We start from the raw sequence: 21,577 nt of genomic DNA, 5'->3' as shown, positions 1-21,577 counted from the left end.
GACACTAGCATCCCATTTTTTCTTTTTCCGGCTCCGGCAGTCGTCAGCAGACCTTCCCTCTCTTGCCTACTCCTGTTTCTCCTGGCGTTAAATACTCTCTCCACGTCAATTACCGAAACAAGAGACAGGTGTTGATTATTACCGTTCAGCCCGCTCACTCACCGTTCGTCTCCCAATTCTCTCTCCCGCTGCAGACTTCGCCAAACCACGCCTCCGCCTCCACACACATCTACAATAAAAGTTTTTGTTTCCATAAAATATGAGTGTGTATTGTGTATATTTATTATTTATATATAAATACAAACACATGCATGTATATATTTAAGAAAAAATATGTTATATTTACATTTAGTCACTTAGCAGACGCTTTTAAACCAAAGCGACTTACAAATGAGGACATCGGAAGAAATCAAAATACAACAAAAGAGAAATTATATATAAGTGCAATAACAAGTCTCAGTTAGCTTAAACACAGTACACGTAGCAAGGGCTTTTAAATAATGTAATAAATAAAAAGAAAACAGATAGAATAGAAAAAGAATAGAGCAAGCTAGTGTTAGAGGTCTTTTTATATATATAATTGTATAATGAATGAAAAGAAAATAGAATACAAAATGATTAGAAAGGTAGTTTTATATATATATATATATATATATATATATATATATATATATATATATATATATATATATATATATATATATAAGAATAGAATTAGAGTAGTGAGTGCTAAAGTTAGAGGCAAATAAAGATGGAAGAGATGTGTTTTATGCCGATTCTTGAAGATGGCTTAGGACTCAGCTACCTGGATTTAGTTATATTCTATTGTAATGATTAAAACTTCCTAATCATCCGGAAGAAGGAGGCGGGAACCGGCGGACAATCAAAATGAAACTTTAATTACAAAATAAACACAAAACACAACTAAAAGCCCAGGCCTGGTCCTCTCTCGTCCTTCACTGTCGTCGCTCCAGTTTTATATCCTTCCATCTCCTACTTGGGCCTCGAGACCGGTGGGTCGAACAGGTGTAGCTCATCTCCAATCACTCCACCGGCCTCGCTCCCACGTCCCTCGGCCCCGCCCCACTCGTCACATCTATGTTATATGGTAAATATCTAAAATTATATAAATATATACTTGGAAATACATGTATATATATTCAAAATATATACTGCAAGTTTATTTGTATAGCGCTATTCATGATACAAATCATTGCAAAGCAATGTTTCTATAATATATTTAGTAGTAGCTTATCAGCGGTGACGGTCGGGTAATGTACATATGTACATTATATATATATATATATATATATATATATATATATATAATAAATACACACAGTGCACATGCATATAGTATCTAAACAAAAACTTTTATTCTGGATGAGATTAATCGTAAATATTCACCTTAAATTGGGTGAAAATATATAGATGTTGTTTTAGTGTTTATGGCCTACTTGGGAGACTGTGGCACCTAAAAGACTGAAAAACCCTTTGCTTAACAGATTTGATTCTTTAACCATTAGTATTATCAGATCTGTTGTTTTTAGCCTCTAAGTCTGAACATCTCGGTGCAGAGCAAGGGTATTTTTATTTTAAAGACAGTAAAGCCCTTTAATCATCTCCTGGAGGACCAACACAGTGACAGCTCAACATAGCCCTCTATCGATTTTATACAGAACATGGGAGGGGAAAATATATATATAAAATAATAATAATAGTAATAATAATAATAAAAATCCTGTTCTTGAGTTTTGAAAAAATGACAAATATGACGATTCAATATAAAATGAATATATACCATAACGTATTAATACATAAATTAATATTACATAATATATCGTACATAAAATATATTTAATAAAACCCAGTAAAAACGTAACCCATGCTGAAGTGAAACGAGGCGCGGATCGGCTCCCTCATGACGTCATCGGCGCGCGCCGCTGGGCTTCAGTCTGCTGGCCTGCGGAATGGGCAGATTTCACCAGCCCATGTCTAACCACTGATTTATCGCACGAACTCCACCGAGAGCCTGCGTTTGAGCACGTCGTCTACACGATGCCATGCGGAGGTGAGTGTTTGCGCTTCTTTCAGCGTCACAGCGTCTGTGCGGAGAGCGGTTAGCCTGTTAGCGGCGCTCCGCTGGAAATCCCAACCCCTCGTTTACTCCTGCTTTAGTTTCAAACACGCTTTGACTGACACAATGAGGTCTAACGGACTAAAACGAACGTACGGAACTCTCTTTTACAAACTAATGGTTATGTTTCCCGTGTTAAATGTGTGGCTAGTGAGGTTACAGGCTTTAATAGCAGCTGGCTAACGCTCGAGTCTTCATGAAAACATCAGTGGTGTCTCTACTTGTGCCACGATTCACGATTACAATCACTGACTGCTGAAACCTGTGCTTTAAAATCTGTTTTATCGGTGCTCTTTAGTGTTTTTCGCTTTTCTGTTTCGGTTTAATAGTGTCAATGTGTCAAGTTTCCGTTTCGTATAAACTTTTCATTTTTGCATTATTTTCAGTGCCTTCTGCTTGATTTCTGAAACTGAACATTACAGAAGCTTTTTTTTTTATCCGTCTGTCTTGTAGTATCAGGAATCTAGTTTTACTACGAAGCAATTTTAATACCCGTAAAGCTCGTGTGGGAAGTCGTAGCCTAGTGATTAGAGAGCATGACTCCTAGCCCTAAGGTTGTGGGTTCGAGTCTCGGGCCGGTGATTCCACGACTGAGGTGCCCTTGAGCAAGGCAATGAATCCACAACTGCTTCCCGGGTGCCGCAGCATAAATGGCTGCCCACTGCTCTGGGTGTGTGTTCACGGTTTGTGTGTGTTCACTGCTGTGTGTGTGTCCACTTTGGATGTGTTAAATTCAGAGCACAATTTCTGTGTATGGGTCTCCGTACTTAGCAGAATGTCAATTTTTTTTTAACTATATAAGCTTAGATTTAAATATATAACATTTTTAGATAAGCTTAGATTGAAGTATATAATTTTTTTAGATTTGAAATATACCAAATATTAGATATGCTTAATTTAAATATACCAAATATTAGATTATCTTAGATTTAAATATAAACCAAATTTGAGAGATGCTTAGATTGAAATATATAACATTTTTAGATATGCGTAGATTGAAATTTACCAAATTTGAGTTATGCTTAGACTAAAAATATTCCAAATTTGAGTTATGCTTAGACTAAAAATATTCCAAAATTTGAGTTATGCTTAGACTAAAAATATTCCAAATTTGAGTTATGCTTAGATTAAAAATATTCCAAATTTGAGTTATGCTTAGATTAAAAATATTGCAAATTTGAGTTATGCTTAGACTAAAAATATTCCAAATTTGAGTTATGCTTAGATTGAAATATATATCAAATTTGAGTTATGCTTTGATTGAAATGTATATCAAATTTGAGTTATGCTTTGATTGAAATGTATATCAAATTTGAGTTATGCTTTGATTAAAAAATATACCAAATTTGAGTTATGCTTAGATTGGAAATATATAATTTATTTAGATAAGCTTAACTAAATGTATTAAATTTGAGATATGCTTAGATTGAAATATACCAAATTTTAAATAACACAAAAAAATGGCAAATTTGATACTTATCTTTTAGGTATAGTTGTATTTACTGTTATAACTGTTGATGTGCTTTTTTTTTCTTTCTGAGATACAAGGTTAAATGGTATTATTTTATATAATAAAATTTAAAATCTTAAAAGGTTGTAGTATATTATAGTTGATTTACTTGGGGCATAAAATTAGTGACAGTAAAATATGATGAAAATCTAAAAATGTTTGTATGATTATCTGAAATTAGAAGTTTACAAAATTCTGCTTTAACTGCATTAATACGGTTTAATTATGTTTGTCATGAAGATTTTATTTTGTGGTTTATTTTATTTTATTTTATTTTCTAGTATTGATATGGGCCGGTGTATTTAGGCCAAATTGGAAGCCACATTTGTGTATTTCCTGGGTAGTTTCCAATGGGTCACTTTTGATTTACGAGAAAAAAAGATCTGTGGTTAACATTACTCAAAGACTTCCACATTTTCCTCTGACACACAGTCATACCTCAATAAATTTTTTTTTAAAAATGTTGTTTTTGACCGGACAAGTTTGACAGTTTTAACCAGTTTTGTGATGTTGGATTTTCAACATGTCACTCTTTAGACTTTTGCTGATTTTAATTTTAGTTTAAAAAAAATAAAATAAAGTTTATGTGCAATTTTTTTTCTTAGTTTGTGTTTTAAATATTGCTATTTTACTTTTTTTCAGGTTAGTGATTTTAGTACTCAATTGTAAACGTATCTCTTTAAGCTGTCAAGGTAGCATTTCTAATTTTCTAAGTTGTTTTTATTTCTGATGTTTATTTTTAATTTGCAAAATAAATAGCCAAATTGTCTTGTGTATATTGTCCAGATAATCTGAATTGAACTGAACTCTAATAGTTGAGTCAGTGCTGATTGTTGATATCTAACACAGGGGCTTTCAGAGACTAACAATTAAATGGTGAAATCGGGGTGCATTTTAACATGGAGAAAGATTACAGCATTCATTAATCACAGATACTACCAATATTGCAAAACAAATCTGGTTAAAATTTTTTAGACTTGTCTTTTACAAATTTGAAATGCAAACTAAATTATGCTATATTAACTCAAAATTCATAGTCCTTTTGCACATTGCTGCAAAATTGCTGTAATTAATATGCCACCTATTATACACAATATTTACTCAAAATTGACCAAAAATATTTGAAATGTATAGAAAAAGTGCAATATAATGTGACAAGGTTTTTTGCAGAGTTTAAAAATAACCAATGTGACGACCTAAAAACCAGATGTTTTATTGGTCTTGCCAACATGTTGAGCATTAGCCTATACACCAGTCATTTAAAAATATTTAGTTTATACATGATTTCTTTATTCATTCAGGTAAGGTGATGGAAGAGGCCAGCGAGAGGGTTTCAGAGCTCATTCCAGCGGTGCTATTTCTACGGTTGCCAGGCTTCGTCCCACCCTCTGTTCAGTAACAGCACCCATTCTTATCCCGAATCACCATGAAACCAGTCCATGAGCGCAACCAGGAGTGCCTCCCTCCCAAGAAGCGGGACCTCCCTGTTAACAACAACAACACCTCTACCATCAACAATAACAGCAGTAGCATCAGCGGCGGAGTGGGAGGCAGCGGTAGCATTGGGAGTGCAGGAGGAGAGGATGCCCCATCTTCACAAAGCTCTGGAGTGAGTGGAGAAAGTAGTGGCGAATGGGTGCGGGCCCAGCCGAGCATGCATTATGGGGTGGATGGTGGCGAGGGTCTCGTTGGGCTTCCTGTGGATCAGTATAGCATGCTTTATAAAGTAGCTCTGCCCGCTGGCACATACTCGCCAACCAGTCTGCACCCCGTTCTTAGCCATATTTCTCCTGCCTACACCGTTCCCTCCCTCCAGCACACGAGTGTTCCCTACTCTCCACTTGGCATTGCCCAGATCCCTCACTCCTCCTTGCAGTTTGTTAGCTCTCCGTACGCCGCTGCAGTTCCCTACGCCGTGCCTCCGGGATTTGTTCCCAGCCATTTGATACCACCTCAGTCCGCTATTTCCCAGCCACACTCCGTTTCCCACCTGGTTCCATATCCATCAGTCATTCAGGAAGGAGTTGGCTCTTCCCAGCAGCAGGTCTCGACCCATGCATACACCAAAATGGGAGTTCCTTTGGTGCTCCCTTCTAATCAAACAGCAACACAAGCGCAGCTTGGGACTGTAGGGATGCTGCCTGCCGGGGAGCTCAGCCCGAGAGCTGTGTACTATCACCCCACCATTAGAGGTGTCCAACTTCAAAGAGACCTGCACAGCAGCTCCAAGGAGCAGGAGAGGGAGGTGAATGGAGGGGATAGAGAACACGGAGGCAGGGAGAGCCATCAAGATGCAGTTTATTCAGCCAGAAGTGCACAACTGCTGCAGGCATCTGCACCCGAGCCACAGCAAGACAAGAGCTTGAAAAGCCGCAGGCCGGAGGGCAGAATGTCGCCAGGACAGAGGAGCACACCGGACACTGATCTTGAGGTGAGGGGCGGATAGTTTGCCAACACAATGCCTAAAAAGTCAAGTCATTTCAGAGGAAGGGCAAGTTATCACAGTATCTCCAGGAATGTGCTTTAAGTAAATAGGATGATGTTTAATGTTGATTTAAAGGGATAATCCACCCCAAAAAGGAAATTTCATTAATCACTAACCCTCATGTCGTTCCAAACCCGTAAAAGTTTCAATCGTCTTCGCAACACAATTTAAGATATTTTGGATGAAAACCGGGAGGCTTGTGACTGGCCCATAGACTGCCAAGTAAATAACAGTGTAAAGGTCCAGGAAAGTATGAAAAGCATTGTCAGAATAGTCCATCTGCCATCACTGGTTCAACCATAACGTTATGAAGAGACGAGAATACCTTTTGTACTTGAAGAGAACAAAAATAATTACTTTATTCAAGTCATCTCCTCATGAAAATACACTTCCTGCATTCAGCTCATATTCTCCAAAATGGTGCTACAGTGATGTGAAGAGAAACAGAGGAGACGCATTGTTGAATTAAGTCATGGTTATTCTTTTCTTTGTGTACAAAAAGTATTTTCGACGCTTCATAATGTTACGGTTAAACCACTGATGGGAGATGGACTATTCTGATGATGCTTTTCATACTTTTCTGGACCTTGACAGTTTAATTTACTTGGCAGTCTATGGGACAATCACAAGCCTCCCAGTTTTCATCCAAAATATCTTAAATTGTGTTTCCGAAGATGAAGCTTTTACGGGTTTGGGTGGGGGTAAGTGAATAATTACGTCAATTTTCATTTTGGGGTGGAGTATCCCTTTAATGTTCCACACACAAGACTATTGTCATTTACATGTACTGTAGTGAAAATGTTTACTTTAGCATTTTTTGTAGTATTATTCATTTTCCATTACAAGCAGTTATGAATTTTCTGCATAAATGTATTTGTTTTACTTTAATCCTTTAACTTAAACTTGATTTATATCATTTAGTTGCCAAGACAACTATTTCAATTACTGAAGTATTACATAACAGTAACAACACTGCACTGTATAAATCATTTTAAAGTTAAATCTTTATGATTCTGTTATTGCAACTACAGATATCAGTATTTGGATTGAAGTTGGAAGTGAGGTTTTTTAATTGAGACAACCATTTACTTGTTTGCCAATAACAGTTATATCTGGGCAAATGTCATACAACCATCCAATTCGTAAGGTTAACTTGGAGTACACCTACTCTCTCTCAGTAGCTTTACAAAGTCAGATTTTTCCACAAACTTGATGTAATATTACTTTATTATTATTATTATTATTATTATTATTTTACATCTGTTGTAGTAAATGTCTCCTGCTTCATCACTATTACACTTCTACTACTACTACTACTACTACTACTTCTACTACTACTACTACTAGAGTTTTGCATTTTTTTTTAGACAATTCTTGTGAGTCAGCACCAGTTACACCACTTCCTTCCTTTATTAGCTGTTCTTTGGGTGTATTAAGGATTGAGTAACTCAGACTGCTACTACTTAGAAACAACAGAGATTTTTTTTGGTTTATAGCAAAATCTGTTCTGAGTCCGGTCTTGTCTTTAATTTGTCACTGTCCAGCTTGTGGCGCTTTCTAAAAAGCAACTTTCATCCAAATGTACATTCTAAAATAAATTGACACTTTAAATTTGATTCCATTTCAGGTCCAGCAGGTAGTTGGACGACTTGCCTCTCCTGTCCACTGCATGAGTCGTAAGGAAGCAACACATGTCCCTTTGAACCTGTCTCAAACCTCTCAAAGGAGGGGTCGAGAGATTCGGGGTGAAGTCAGAACACTTTATTCATCAAATCCTGCTGAATCTAGAGCACAAACGCAGCAGTACGTTCAACAAGGACATGCCGTTATCTTGGCCAATGGGCAGCCTGTTCTCGTGCCCCTGGACTACCATCACCAACAACAACAACAACCGCAGCAGCAGCATTTCCAATCCAACGACGTGGCTCCTGCTACATATCCAAAAGCCGTGGATGCAGCAGCGTGTACCCCAGAGCGGTCAGTGGTGAACCTGCCTCCCCAACAGGGGCAGCAGCCCTCACAGCAGCTTCCTGGTACTTTCCCACAGACTCCTACGCTAGCACCCTCCGGCCCATCACACTTCATGAAGGGTGCCATCATACAGTTGGCTACCGGAGAGCTCAAGCGTGTAGAAGATCTGCAGACTCAGGACTTTGTGCGGAGTGCAGAAGTAAGTGGGGGGTTGAAGATCGACTCAAGCATGGTGGTGGACATCCGTGCTAGTCAACAGCGGCATGGTCTAGTGGCGCTGCATTTTAATGTAGGGGAGCAGCAGAGCAAAGTGACTATAGATGTTCCCCCTGAACACCCCTTTTTCGTTTTCGGACAGGGCTGGTCATCCTGTAGCCCTGAGCGGACTGCCCAACTGTACGGTCTCACCTGCCACCACCTGCAAGTGGGCGACGTTTGCGTGTCCGTGACACTGCAGCAGCAAGCTGCGTCGCAGCAAAAACCTCCACAGCAAGTGCAGGCCCGGACTCCCACCAAAGTCAACTCCACGTCAGGAGCCCCACCTCAACCCATGGGCCCCCCTGCCCCCCAACACACCCCTCGGCCACAAAGCCAATTAAAAATTGAGCGCATCCACAGAGAGAAGGACCGGGACAAGGAGGAGCCCATGCAGGTCGGGGGTTTGCGACACACTGAAGTACCCTCAAGACCAAACAGGACTTCAGCAGATCACACTCGGAGCCAGAGCAACTACTGTTTGCACACTGAGGGTCAAGCTCCACCGGGAGCCGCAGTGGGATCTTCTTCTGTAGTAGCATCCCAGAGACGCTGGTCTGCCCCTGGCTTCCAAAGATACAGCATCAAGAACGAGGAGGGAGGGAGTTTAGCATCAGCTGCCACCTCTGGCTCCTCTCGGCTGTCATTTATCCCTCAAGAGATCAAGCTATCCATTGAGGGGCGCTCGAACGCCGGGAAGTAGCAGACGAAATAGATTGTCCATGGGAGCAAAGTGTCAGTAGGGCGAACAGATATGAAAGAGGGAGTGTGGTCGGAGGGAGAGAGAATGTAGTCTCAGAATGTTTGAGATTTTGCACATAATGGAAGATTCCGTCTGCCTCCCCCTTCTTCAGTTCTGGTCACGAGCAGAGGACTTTTGTGTCAGGTCATAGTCAGCAATCCCATTGATCTGCATGGGCAGCTTTATCCGAGTAAATCATGTACCAAAGCCTGCGTCGTCTGTGTGTTCCTGTGGGTGAACTATCATGTTTGGCAGGGATCACTTGTGTGAAGATATCTTGCAGTTCCTCGAGAAGATGTTTATTTCAGAAAGGCCAGGGATAAGAATGGGATACAGCCATAGAGTCTTGACAAGCCTTTACAATAATAATAAATATATATTTTAAAGAAGGACATAAGAGGATAGATTGTTCAACAACCCAAAAGACAGGCTCTTTCTCTCTAAATGTTGACTGCTTCCATTGTTGCGCCGCCAGGCATTTATTGGCTAAGACCTTAAAACTTGGACCGTTTTTAATGCGTCTCTCTCTAGAGGTGTTTTTGTCCTCACTTTCCTACCCTCTCCTCCACTCCCAGACTCTTCTCAGGGTGCTTCTACTGAGGAGACTATCCTAGTCTGGAGTTTGAGAATGGTTGTCCAGTGTCGTCACATCAATCAATTGATCCAACAGTTTTTCTACAATCAGGAACCTTTTCCAAATGAAGTCTAGCACTCATCTTAACAGTTGCTTTAACAACTCCTAAGAGGTTGTTAGCGGTGTTTCTGAATCTGCATTCCAGTCGTGATCTCTCCTCCTCGACCCATTGGAGTTATCATTTCCCAGTAAGGCCGGCCTACGAAAACTGCCTCTAAATAGTACCTCATGGTTGGAAGCATCATAACTTTATTTTTATTTAATTCTACATTGTTGTGCCCTTTTCCTGGAGACAACATGTCAGCCAAAATCAGCCCTGCTTGCGAACCTGAGACCAAATGCAGAACAGGTTCTAGCTGTTTGCGAACGGCCTGGTCCTGTGGAAACGGATTATTGCTCTGAAGCATGCAGGTTTAAATTAAGTCGTCCCGTGGAAGCGTTTAGCACACACAAGTGTCAAGTCACTGCTGTTGGGTGTGGACTGACCTGCTCCGTTATCAAAATCAAAGCAATAGTTGTGTCAGAACACATTTTTCTTGTTTTCTTGTTGTTGTTTTTTTTTATCCCGTGTAAGACCGATTACTCCTTGTATTTAAGGTTTTCTATGTGCAGAGACCTTTTTATCCTTATCCTGCACTTCTCTTGATTTTCTAAGATGATGCAGTTTTACATTGTGATAATCCGTATTCTAACAGTTACTACAGGAGTTCATTTGAAGTATGCGACTACCCATAAAACAACACCTCTTTCTTTTAGGTAGTTTTTCTTGCTGACCAGTAGTATCTTCAGAGATGACTAATATGAAATCACACATTGAAATGGGGCTTTTCTAAAACACCCACTGATAAGGAAGTTTAGGATCTGCTTTGTTCTTTATAGAAGGCTCTTAGCCCCTTACATTGTGTCCTAACCTGGTATGAAACGATAAGACAAGCGATAAAAGTCATGCTTGAGTTGCTGTTTGTTGCATCTGCAAAAAGCACTAAGCAACAGGACTCTTTGTCTTTCACTTTTGTCTGTTTTTATTGTTAAGTATAGTTTTGTGCTCGGTAGCTCTTCCAACTGTTAAAACCTTGTTGGTTCAAATTCAATCCATAGGTTTTGACAGGCTGTGATTTTATCGCAGGCATGTTTGGATGGTCAAATTCACTGGAAACTTGTCACGTCACACCTGGTTAGGACTGGTGATGAACTGAAAACTTATCTTGAAACAGCTCTTCTCTGGAAAAATCTGTGCTGAGGTTTTTATGGTTTCTTCTTTTTGTTTGTAATTGGTGAACTCTTGTACAGTATTGCGTTCTATCTCTCTTCTTGGCAATATTACCCACGAGTGATTTTTAGAACTTGTACTGCAGGTCTTGTATTGCACAGATAAGTTCACGTTCGATTCACTTTGACTCTTAAATGGGAATCAGATATGCGTTTAAATTTTTTTTTTTTTTTTTATAATGAAGGTAAAAAATGTTTGTGTTGTTTTGAAGTATTCGGTTTTGTTGGTTGTTTTTGGCTCATGAGAAACTGACAGGCAATGTTGACACTGTTTACACATTAGCCAGGAGAAAATGCTGTAGTTGCACATTTTATAGTTACTGAACATTTTCAGATGGATGAAATCATGACTTAAGTGCAATTAGACCAAATATAAACATTAGGAAGCTCATGTTTTATTTCAAAACAGCATTCCAGAGAGAGCCTGACATTCCCATTTTTGTTGTTGTTGTTTTTTTTCTCTCTTTTTCTTCCTTGTCAAATGCGAATTTTAATTTCCATTTAGGCCCAAGTTCTTTTATGAGACCTTTGATATTTCTCTGCATTGTTGGCTGGCTCTTGGCATTGCTGGGCTGTCTGTGTTTGGACCAGGGTTAAACTGTTTTGGCCTCTTGCTATCACTCAAGGCTTTAAGAGAAGGGTTTTTTTTATTTAGGAAATAAATAATATATTTTTTTATATAAATGTAGCGCTAGCATTAGACAGGTTTGATTTCGACTTCCTTCAAACTGCATCAACCTCAACAATACCACATTTCTGTGAACTTCTTAAACCTCTAATGTTAAAGAAGAAATTCGGTATAGGTATAAAACAAGGGTAGTCGCATGAAATCACAGGACTCATGACTAAGGCTGTCACTAACCATTATGATTATTCTGATGATTAATCGAGTATTCGTTTTTTTTGTCTTTTTTTATATAAAAATGTAGCGAACAATAGAGTTCAAAATGACTTAAAACACGTATAATAGCAATGAGGCAATAATAATTTGTTAAAATATCTAAAGCAAATAATCATTCTTATTTTATTGTACAAAACAGTTAAAGCACATCATGTAATGAAACGATGTAATCATAACTTGTGTACATTATGTATTATCACATTCCTACAGAGGGTGCCAATGCCCTGATGATTGTTTTTACACTTCACAGCACAATCTAATCCTTCTTTAATATTTATAAAAACATAGTGCCTAATCAGGTGGTACAAGTTGTAGCTCTTAGAAAACTTCATAAGTTGTCATTACAAGTTCAAAGAGGATGCTTTTTACAAGTTGGTATCTCTTAAGCACATACGGCATGAACGCACCTATTGACCTAACAACATTTAATTAAATTGTCCAGTTAATCTTTTATTTTTGGTCACTTTAAGATATAAATGCTCCCGCCACTATCATTTCTTGAACAAGAACATGTGGACATCAAAACATGCAAACTCAGAGTGAGGGTTTAAGCTTTTATTTTCAAGTAATTATAAACATTTAGTATACAGAAAGATAATAATGTATTCTCCTGTGCTGGAGGTTTACAAATGATTTACCTTATAAATCTGATAGAATGGTGCACACTATTCCCAGTTGAACGTCATAAGCAACTCAGACTCACAGCATGTGCAAAGATGGAGGTTGAGCGGGTCTGCCCAAGTACCCTACATGAATATAAATAAAGCGCATATTAAACCCGCAGCACATATTTATTAAACTGAATCACAGCCTTTGTGAATTCACAATAGCAGTATGCTCTATTTTGATGTTTAAATGGTTTTAATATTTTGTAAAGCCTTCAAAAATGGTCTAATAATGGATGTATAATGGATTCTCATCCGTGGAATGCGCCACTTCTGTGGGTTAATCGACACGGGCAAAATGCAATCAAGGTTTTTTTTTTTTTTGTATAATCGAGTATTCAAATTTAATCAAGAAATTGTGACAGCCCTACTCATGACTAATTATGAGGGTGCACTTAGTGGGCCCCATAACCTCTTGTTCTCCATTGACGACGGTCCTTGTATAAGCCCATCCGGCATATCCCAACAAGTCCAATATAAACGAAACGAAGAAATGGCAATGTGTGTATTAGGCATTAAACAGTATTTGGTTTTGATCATCTTAAATTGGTCCAAATCCATTTGTTGTTTGTATTTATGAAGCATTTCACAAGCATCATCTGTTGTATTTCTTCGCTTCATATTTTTGTTTGAAGACATCCTGTTCCTTCTTAAAAGGAGTCCCACTTTCACGCTATTTATAATCTGGTCCAAATCTAGTTCATGTTATTTCTTCCTTCCTGTCTCCATTGTCCTAGAACGTTTTGTGACGCTTGGACCCCTCTAAGTTCACAGAGGACACATACTTCATCTTTAACCTGGTGTGAACTGTCCAAAAGGGTCACAGTTGTCATCTAAAATCTTGCAAATACAAATCGAATATCTTCCCTACCAGGAAAAAAAATGGCTTAAACCGACTCGATTTGGTTTTCTGTGCTCAATCCAGTTGGTCATCCAGCTGGCTTAAGATATTATGCTGTTTCTACACCGACAGCTTTGTTATTCAAAATGAAGATCTGTTCCATTATTTTAAGTATTAGATTTGACATAAAGCAATACTCAAAACCGCAGAACGATACAGCTTTAGCATGAGCTATGCAGTAGAGACTCAGTCAGCCCCCCATGCGGCTTCAATACTCAAATCTCACCAGTTCGTCTGTGGTCTGTTCGCAGAAGTCAGCTGCACGTTCAATATCGTGCATTCTGCGTTGTTGTTTTTTTCCTAGTAACCCACAGGCTCTGTGACCTTTATGGTGGTGATTAGTTATCGCACTACCAAGTCAGGTAACCCGAAGAATATATGGTGTCGCTTGTTTGGTGCTGTATGTTTTTTGTTTGTCAGCAATGTTGCACTGTTCTGTCTTCTCAAATGCACTGCCTTACCAGCCGTCTCTCGTCGAGATGAAATTTGCAACCTTCGAGGCGGAGATGGAGTGAGTTATGCTTTCATTAAGAACTGAGCTACTATCCTGTGCACTGTGCAAGGAGAGTTGACGCTATGTTTGTGCCTTCCCAATGTCTTAACTTTACTCTGGTCTGTCTTATTAAGCTTTGTTCTCTGGGAGATTTGTGTGTTTCCATTTTGCTCTTAATGTCTTGTAAACCCTACTGTGCTGTTGAGGTTCATTTCGATCGTATCTCAACGTAAACCATTCAGCATGAAACTTCATGGCATCCTAAAAACTATATTAGAGAAATTACAGTGTAAAATTTGTGATGGAGTGCTGCAGTGATTACTTGTATCGTGAAAGTTTGAATCCCATTGGTTCCCTCGACAAAAACCCAACCTCTGTAGTCATTTTGCCCATTTAGCCATTTCTATGCAACCACCTTTTTCAAAACAAGCAAAAGCTTAAAAAACAATGATGTATTGTATCGTAAAATAAAAAGTGAACATTTCTTGAGCTTACATTGAGGACCACAGACCTAATTTCCGGTGGGGAGTGTTAAAAACGTGACTCTCAAATTGTTATCATTCAGGGTCAGTTTATAGTTTTATCTTTATTTGTAACAGCACAGAAGGGTTAACACAAGCTTCATTCCTATAGTTAGTACATGTCCGTGTACGGATGTGTGAAAATTAATCAAAACATGTCCTTACCTCACATTTGCATACGTCAAGTACAGCGTCCCCATTTAAAGCCTTTAATGTCCCTGTAATGATTAGGGCATCAGCACACTAGATAAATGTAAGGGTTCATGGTTCGAAAGCATTTTGAATGTGAAAAGAGTAAGATAAGTTGAAGTACTGTATACAGGGAATTTATTTTCCAAAAGTGGTTCAGATTCCGGTTTTGGTTGCATGGCAGACACTTGCGTCTTTACTCTTTCATTGATGGTATTTCTAGAGTATATCTGGTGTGTAGATGCCTTATACTTTTTTGCATTTAGGGAATCCCATGTAGTTCTTCCATAGAGCCTAAACTAATCATGTAACATAGATGTTTGTCACTTTGATGCAATGAACTGTTCTGCACTTATTTCCCCTCACCTGTAGTGTTACGATAAATGTTTCACTGTCATATTGAATCATTCGACACCACGTAAAACAATCATCCAACTTTTGTATGCTTGTACAGATATGAAGATAAGCTTTGTATAGTATTAGCTTGTCAATAACGCCTTAAGATATGCACCGTTCGTAAACAAAAGTGACTCCCCGCAGAGACAAATGGAGACAGTCTCATTCGTTTCTAGTTGTATTGACCGTGGACTCCTCTGTAGAAGTGGCTCGGGTTGCTCACTGACAACAATTAGTGACGTTGCACTTACTGATTGTAAGACGATATTTTGGGACTAGCTCATCATGTTTATCTTTGTTGAACAAAATGTAAGCTTAACATACTTTCTAAATCTTTAATGTTTTATTTTTGTTTTGCTCTTGTTAGGAGGACAGAAGTGAAGACTGATGCTTTGCACTGTTAACATCCCTGATTCCTTCACTTCCTCAGTGCTTTGTAGAGAAAGCGTGTGATGTTTGAATCTCACAAAACCCAGTGTTGGGAAGGTTACTTTTGAAATGTAATAGGATGCCCTGTTTAAAATGAAATTTGTGTGACTATATCAGTACGTTTGTAATATAACCGATTACATTTGATTACTTTTCTAATGAATGTTTTCAACTGTTGATCAACACAGGCAGCAGTGTGGAATGATGTAATTGGCAGATTACAAACGTGAGAACCAATCAAAAGCATCAGAATAGCATTGCTTTATTAAACAGCCTTTAAATGGCAGGAGGCATCGTGCACATCCAAAACAGACAACGCAACAAATTAATATTATTCAACATATCCTAGCTTTTTACAGAAAATATTCCCCCTTTGTAATCATTAACATTTTCATAAGTAACTTTTTTTTCCCAGTTACCGTAATGGTTTACGGTTACATTTATTTTGTAATTAAATCGCTTAACACTGTTACATGTACATAGTAACCCCCCAACACTGACAAAACCATATTTTGCCCCAAAATCAAATGGTGGAAAATCTAATACTGTTAAGAGAGAGAGAGAGAGAGGGAAAAATATTTTTTAATTTTGTATTTGAAATATTACGAATATTTTTTTTTTCCTCAGTGGGCATTGCTATTGAGATAAAATGAATTTTTTTTTTTCTTTTTTTTTTTTTATATATATAAAAAAAACCTACCAGCTCTTTATCATTGGAACTTGCGCTTTTCTCATTGAAGTGGTTTGAGGAAGTGAGTGAAAGCTAAATTTATTGGAGTCTGTGTTAGAAGATGGTGTGTATAAAGTGAGAATCTCAGCAGTTACTGATGTAGTTGAGGCTGAAAGTAGATTTAGTCTCCCTGTTGACTGTCGATGTGAATGGAAAGCTTTTGGCGCTAACATCTCATAGTTTGTGAAGTGTGAGAACAACTGAACCCAGTTGAGGATAACCGTCTGGGTTATGGATGAGTGCGCGGTTCTGTGTATTGATAACATTTCAGTGCGTTATAGTGGAATCGTTGCTTCAGATTGTTTTCTTGTTTGTTTTGGAAGGCTTTATGAAGCTAACACATGGTGGTTTTGTGTAAATCCCAGACAGAATTTGGTGGCACGGCAGGCCAGAGTCAGTAAAGTGGGCTGAAATCAGGTTTCTAACGGTTTCAAGGTTTTAAAGGAATCATTATATACTCTCAAATTTGTCATTGTACTTCTTGGCACTAAGTGACACTGCTTTTTATGTGATGTGTGACCGGTTTTAAAAGAGATGGCATCTTTGTTTAATGGATAAAATCTGCGAAATATATGCAATGATGTAAGTGTAATATTCAATCCTCAAGTATAATCCAGGTTGTATAAACTTTGTAGTACATCTTAATATCGTATGGCCGTACCAATATGTATTAATTCTTCTCGGAAGCCTTAGAGTCGTCTACCCAAAGTGCTCCCTTAGACTACCCTACACCTACCTGAACTTTATAAAGCATTAATAACTATATTTTGTTGCGTTTTATTTGTACCCTTTTTTGAATAAAATAGATTTGTACTGTATATTTGTACCTCTCTGTAAACTACTTAAGGCTGTTTTGTTTTTCTCTGTTTTTTGTTTTCCTGTTTTAATTCTATGTAAGGACACAAAGATATTGTATTTTTATTGTTACAGCTAACTTCTTGGAAACATTGCATTTATAATGTTTAAGTAAACACAATATAATATATATATCTATATAATATTAACATGCTGGCTTGATGTTTTTTTTTTTTTTTTTTAATATGCATTCCACTTCAATTAGTAATTGTAATAAATTCTAAATAGAGTTGTAAAAGTGCATCAAAGCACCTGAAGTATTAAATGCATAGATTATTAATAGTTTGATTACAAAAATACCGATGTATTATGCATTAACTTTTTTTAATCTGAAATACAAACAGTGAGTCTGTGAATGTTTAACTTTGTGTATTGCTCTTTTTTTATATATATTCCACAAAGGGGTGAATTATTTTTTGTTTTCAGCATTCTTTTGAAAATAATTAAGATGATTGAATCAAAATGTTTTGTGACCAAATTCAAGTACAATGCATCTTGAAAGTCTGAGACCATTCCTGAAAATGCTAGATTTTTCCATTACAAATGATATCAGCATGACAATTTCAATGTGGTCACTTTAAATCTCACTTTACAGGGGTATATTCTTTTTCAAGAGAGAAAGACAGAAAAACAGACTCGTAGCAGAGAAATCAATGTTTATTCCACATTCTGTTCCTGCTTTTCATGATGTTTTAGCCAATAATGGAGCATGGCTTTCCGAACAGGACCATTTGGCGTTGTGATCAGTGTTATTCTTGTCACTCTCATTAAATTTCATTCATTTTGGCCTTTTAGAAGTGTAAACACATTATCATGAAAATATCTAGATAGACTTACAAAAAGGCAAGTCATTACTGAACTCCAATCCTTAATGAAAAGCTTGTATAATTTCATGTATTTTATAACGTGCAAGTTCCATTGCCGGGGTTTACTGACTTATATGCAGTGTAAACGAAAATGGTTGTTTTATACACAACATGTCACATGGCAATGCATACCACTAAAATACATGTTTAGGAATAATGAAGACTAAATAGGGTTAATGTTTGAAAATACCCTTTTATAATTTGTTTTCTTTTTTTCTGTTAAATAGACAATACATCCTGCCAACATCTTGTCCTTGACTACAGCAAATCATTTGATTTTCTCATTGCATAAGGATGGGTTTCCACAACTTTAATGCTACTGAGTGGAAAAACTCAGTGCTTTATAATGATTTTCAGGGAATTAATCATTACATTGTTCTTCCTGAATGTGCATATGCCAACATCAAATCGATCTTTATCAAGGGTGCAACTGAAAACAAAGCTTAAGGATGGATCTCATGGTGAGGTTACGGAGTTGAGGACCAATGGCTTGACTCTCGAGAGTTGCCTGAGGTTTGTGATCTGGAGCATTTGAGTCCATTTACTTTCATATCAACTGCATAGTAGTAATACAAAGTTTCTTGAGTACAGTACAGCTCTCAATTGCATAGTGATGTTTCATCACATGTACATTAAATCCTTTTTTTTCTTAAGGAGTCCATCATTGATACTTCAGAACAGCATAAACATGGGACCATTATCCAGTTGAAGGCAACTGTGCGGGAAAGCTCAGCTGCTTCACTTTGAGTACTAGAGGTATCTCTAAAGAAGGTAATGACAACATTGTGAATTTAAAACACTGAAATGTGCGTCATTGAGGAATAAATAAATAACAGATATTGGAATGAAAGTTAGACATATCATACACAAAATCTACCCTGTTTTCAAGAGGTACTTAGAGATGTACAGTGGTCCGTTTTAACATGACTGACCCTTCCACCCAATTTAAACGCTGAGAAGTGAGTAAAGTTTCAAGGTTACTTGTGTAATGTACTCCCAACTTTGAATTAACAAATTAAATAAAAAAATGAATTAACATTAATTTTAATTTAAAGTGTTTTGTGGTCTGTCTTTATGTATGTAAGCATTTGGCTTGCAATCGGTCGGCTCATTGGATTATTAGCTAAAAGAAGCATTTATTTCTATAAAATAAGAACCAAAAGGCCTTCTGTAAAATATATAGAATGGTGGCTCAAGCCAAAATCTGCGAAAAGGGCATTAAAGGCAGGGTAGGTAATACATGTAAAAACAACTTTCTTCCAAATTTGTTTAAACTTTCTATATATATCAATGCATAATTAAAATGTAAGTACTCTGATAAAAAAAAAGAGTATAAAAATCGAGTGACTCTAGACCGTTTAATCTGTATTAAACACAGCTCATTGTTTCCATTTCGGGACGAAACATAGATTGGCTTAGGCGACTGTCACTCTCTCGCAACCATGGCAACCACCCTTTTGCCACACATGACCTGTTCACTTGCGCGTGCACGTTTGATTTGAGGAATTCAAGAGGCACGGATCCTAGGAATACCAAAACAATGGCAGAGAAACAGCAAGCAAAATTCACAGTACCAGCCTATGCAGTTAGTGAAGGCAAACCAGGCCAAAAAAGGAAGACAGTAACAGTACAAGAAAAGGCAATGAACAAAAAGTCTTTGGATAAACAAAGAAATAAAACGCGAGTTAATGTCGGCGTGACTTTCTAGCGATGGCGAGAACTGAGGGAACTCAAGGGCCTGAAAAGTGACTCCTTGATGGCTTTATATCTGCTGGACAGGTAAATCTTTCTTTTTGTATTTTGATCATATATATTTTTTTCATGAAGCATGTGTCATTAGCACACGTAGCTGCGTAATATAGCTAACATAACATTACTTAGCGAGCCGTAGTAGAGGCTTTGGAAGGAGCCCAGAAGGGAGGGGGTGGAGTGAATGGAAATAATGAGCTGTCTTTAAAACAGTCGTGAGAGGTCTACAGTCACTCGATTTTTATACTTTCTTTTTCAGAGTACTTACATTTTAATTATGTATTGATATATAAATAAAGTTGAAACTAATTTGGAAAAAAAGTTTTTTATACATTTTTTTTTTTTTTACCTACCCTGCCTTTAAATGAGCCCCTCTAATTAGGCCTGTTGCATTAATCAATATATTGACTTATTGTGCAATATATGTACATGACCTCAAAAATTTCTGGTGATGCACTATATCACCCATTATATTCACTTAAAAATTTATGTCACCATGTTTTGTAGATTCCACTTGCACCTGTGTCTTTTTCAGCTTCTCGTACATAACGTAGTCATGAGGTGCTAGTTCGAATTTAAAACATGCTTTTACCAACAACAACAACAAGAAAAAATAGTTTAATCTGCAGATTTGGTCTTGTTTAGGGATCTGTGCCTTTGTGCATACAGACATCTGATTGCTAAGTAGTGATTATGTTTTTCAGCATTAGTGTGCACCCTTTATTTACAGAGAAAAGAAGGTCCGGGAAGGAAAAATCTCCATACAAGTTTGTTGTTCATTTGTCTTTTTTTTTACTACTTGTTACTTTGCATTTTTTTGTAAAAAAAATTGTTTCCACTGTCCAAATATTCTCAAAAAAATTTAAGTTTGTTGTCATTAGGAAGTGTGTAGGGATTCTTGCATTTTATGCTGTAACATTATGATTTTATATTTAGTGGCATAAAATGGTCTTTAAAATTACAATAATATTGATTATCGCAATTATTTCTGGGGCAATATATCGCACAACAAAAAGTTATCGTGACAGGCGTACCTCTAATGAAATTTGCTGGTCTGCTTTTATTTTACTCTTGAAGTGGTCAACCCAAAAAGTTTAAGAACCACTACCATAAACACTTATTCTGCACTGCTTATGCATTGTTTGTTGGGCGTTCTAACATGTCAACTTCTGAACTTGTTTGTTTTTTGGTGGGAGTACCTGTTTGGTGAATGATGGAAGACAGGGGGCAGCGTTTGCGATGCAAGTGTTACGTTTGCATCTGCCTTTGCAATAATGACACACTTCACCTTTAAATAATTGTGAAATGTGTGAATGTGTCTTTACCTTGTCATTTAATTTTTCACATACATATGCAGTATCATCACTGCTTCATATAGGAGGGATTTCTCTCTGGAAGTGTTCGTCCTGATTGTTTCATGGTACATGCATTCGCTAAACCTTTACATCATTGCACATCTCATAGAAATAGCACACAAATTCATTTAAATCATTAAATATAAAACCAAAGCACAACTTTCCAGTGACAAAGGCAACAATTTGAATGTGTACACTATGCATGTTGCCATAGAGATCGAGCACACACTAAGTGCCTCACCATTAACAACAAGCATTCCCAGGACCAGTGCGGGTTCGCACTGGTTTAAAGAGGTAACATACACATTATACAGTACAGTGACAGCAGCGGAGGGCAGAGACTGATTGGTTAGTTGAGACGTCATGGAGTTGCGTAATATCCATAATCGACATTTTGGCTCAGGTAAGGAGTTTGCAGTCTGAACAAGAGAAAAAATAATAATAATAATGAGGAAGTCTCCTGCTCATCTGTGTTTTCAGGTCGTGAGGATGCCGTTGATCCACACCATCCCTGAGTTCCTAGA

At 37.6% G+C, this 21,577-nt stretch overlaps 1 protein-coding gene across 1 annotated transcript; it reads left to right on the top strand.

Moving 5' to 3' along the window:
• The first annotated feature begins 1,897 nt into the window (after window positions 1-1,897).
• LOC132110761 (ataxin-1-like) lies at window positions 1,898-10,930 on the top strand. Its single transcript, XM_059517654.1, has 3 exons — window positions 1,898-2,071; window positions 4,949-6,078; window positions 7,760-10,930. Exons 2-3 carry the CDS (start codon window positions 5,074-5,076, stop codon window positions 9,059-9,061), a joined length of 2,307 nt encoding a protein of 768 aa, XP_059373637.1. The 5' UTR covers window positions 1,898-2,071; window positions 4,949-5,073; the 3' UTR covers window positions 9,062-10,930.
• Window positions 10,931-21,577: the final 10,647 nt, after the last annotated feature.

The sequence above is a fragment of the Carassius carassius genome, chromosome 2, assembly GCF_963082965.1.
Source record: "Carassius carassius chromosome 2, fCarCar2.1, whole genome shotgun sequence".
In the NCBI taxonomy this organism is placed as follows: Eukaryota; Metazoa; Chordata; class Actinopteri; order Cypriniformes; family Cyprinidae; genus Carassius; species Carassius carassius.
Note: the sequence above shows the minus strand (reverse complement) of the source record. Positions and strands in the feature narration are given on the sequence as shown.

Bases quoted from the DNA above. Each gene is read 5' to 3' on its own strand.
- LOC132110761 (XM_059517654.1), top strand. From the start codon at position 5,074: ATGAAACCAGTCCATGAGCGCAACCAGGAGTGCCTCCCTCCCAAGAAG. The intron at 6,079-7,759 runs GTGAGGGGCGGA...ATTCCATTTCAG, and splicing joins CACCGGACACTGATCTTGAG to GTCCAGCAGGTAGTTGGACG.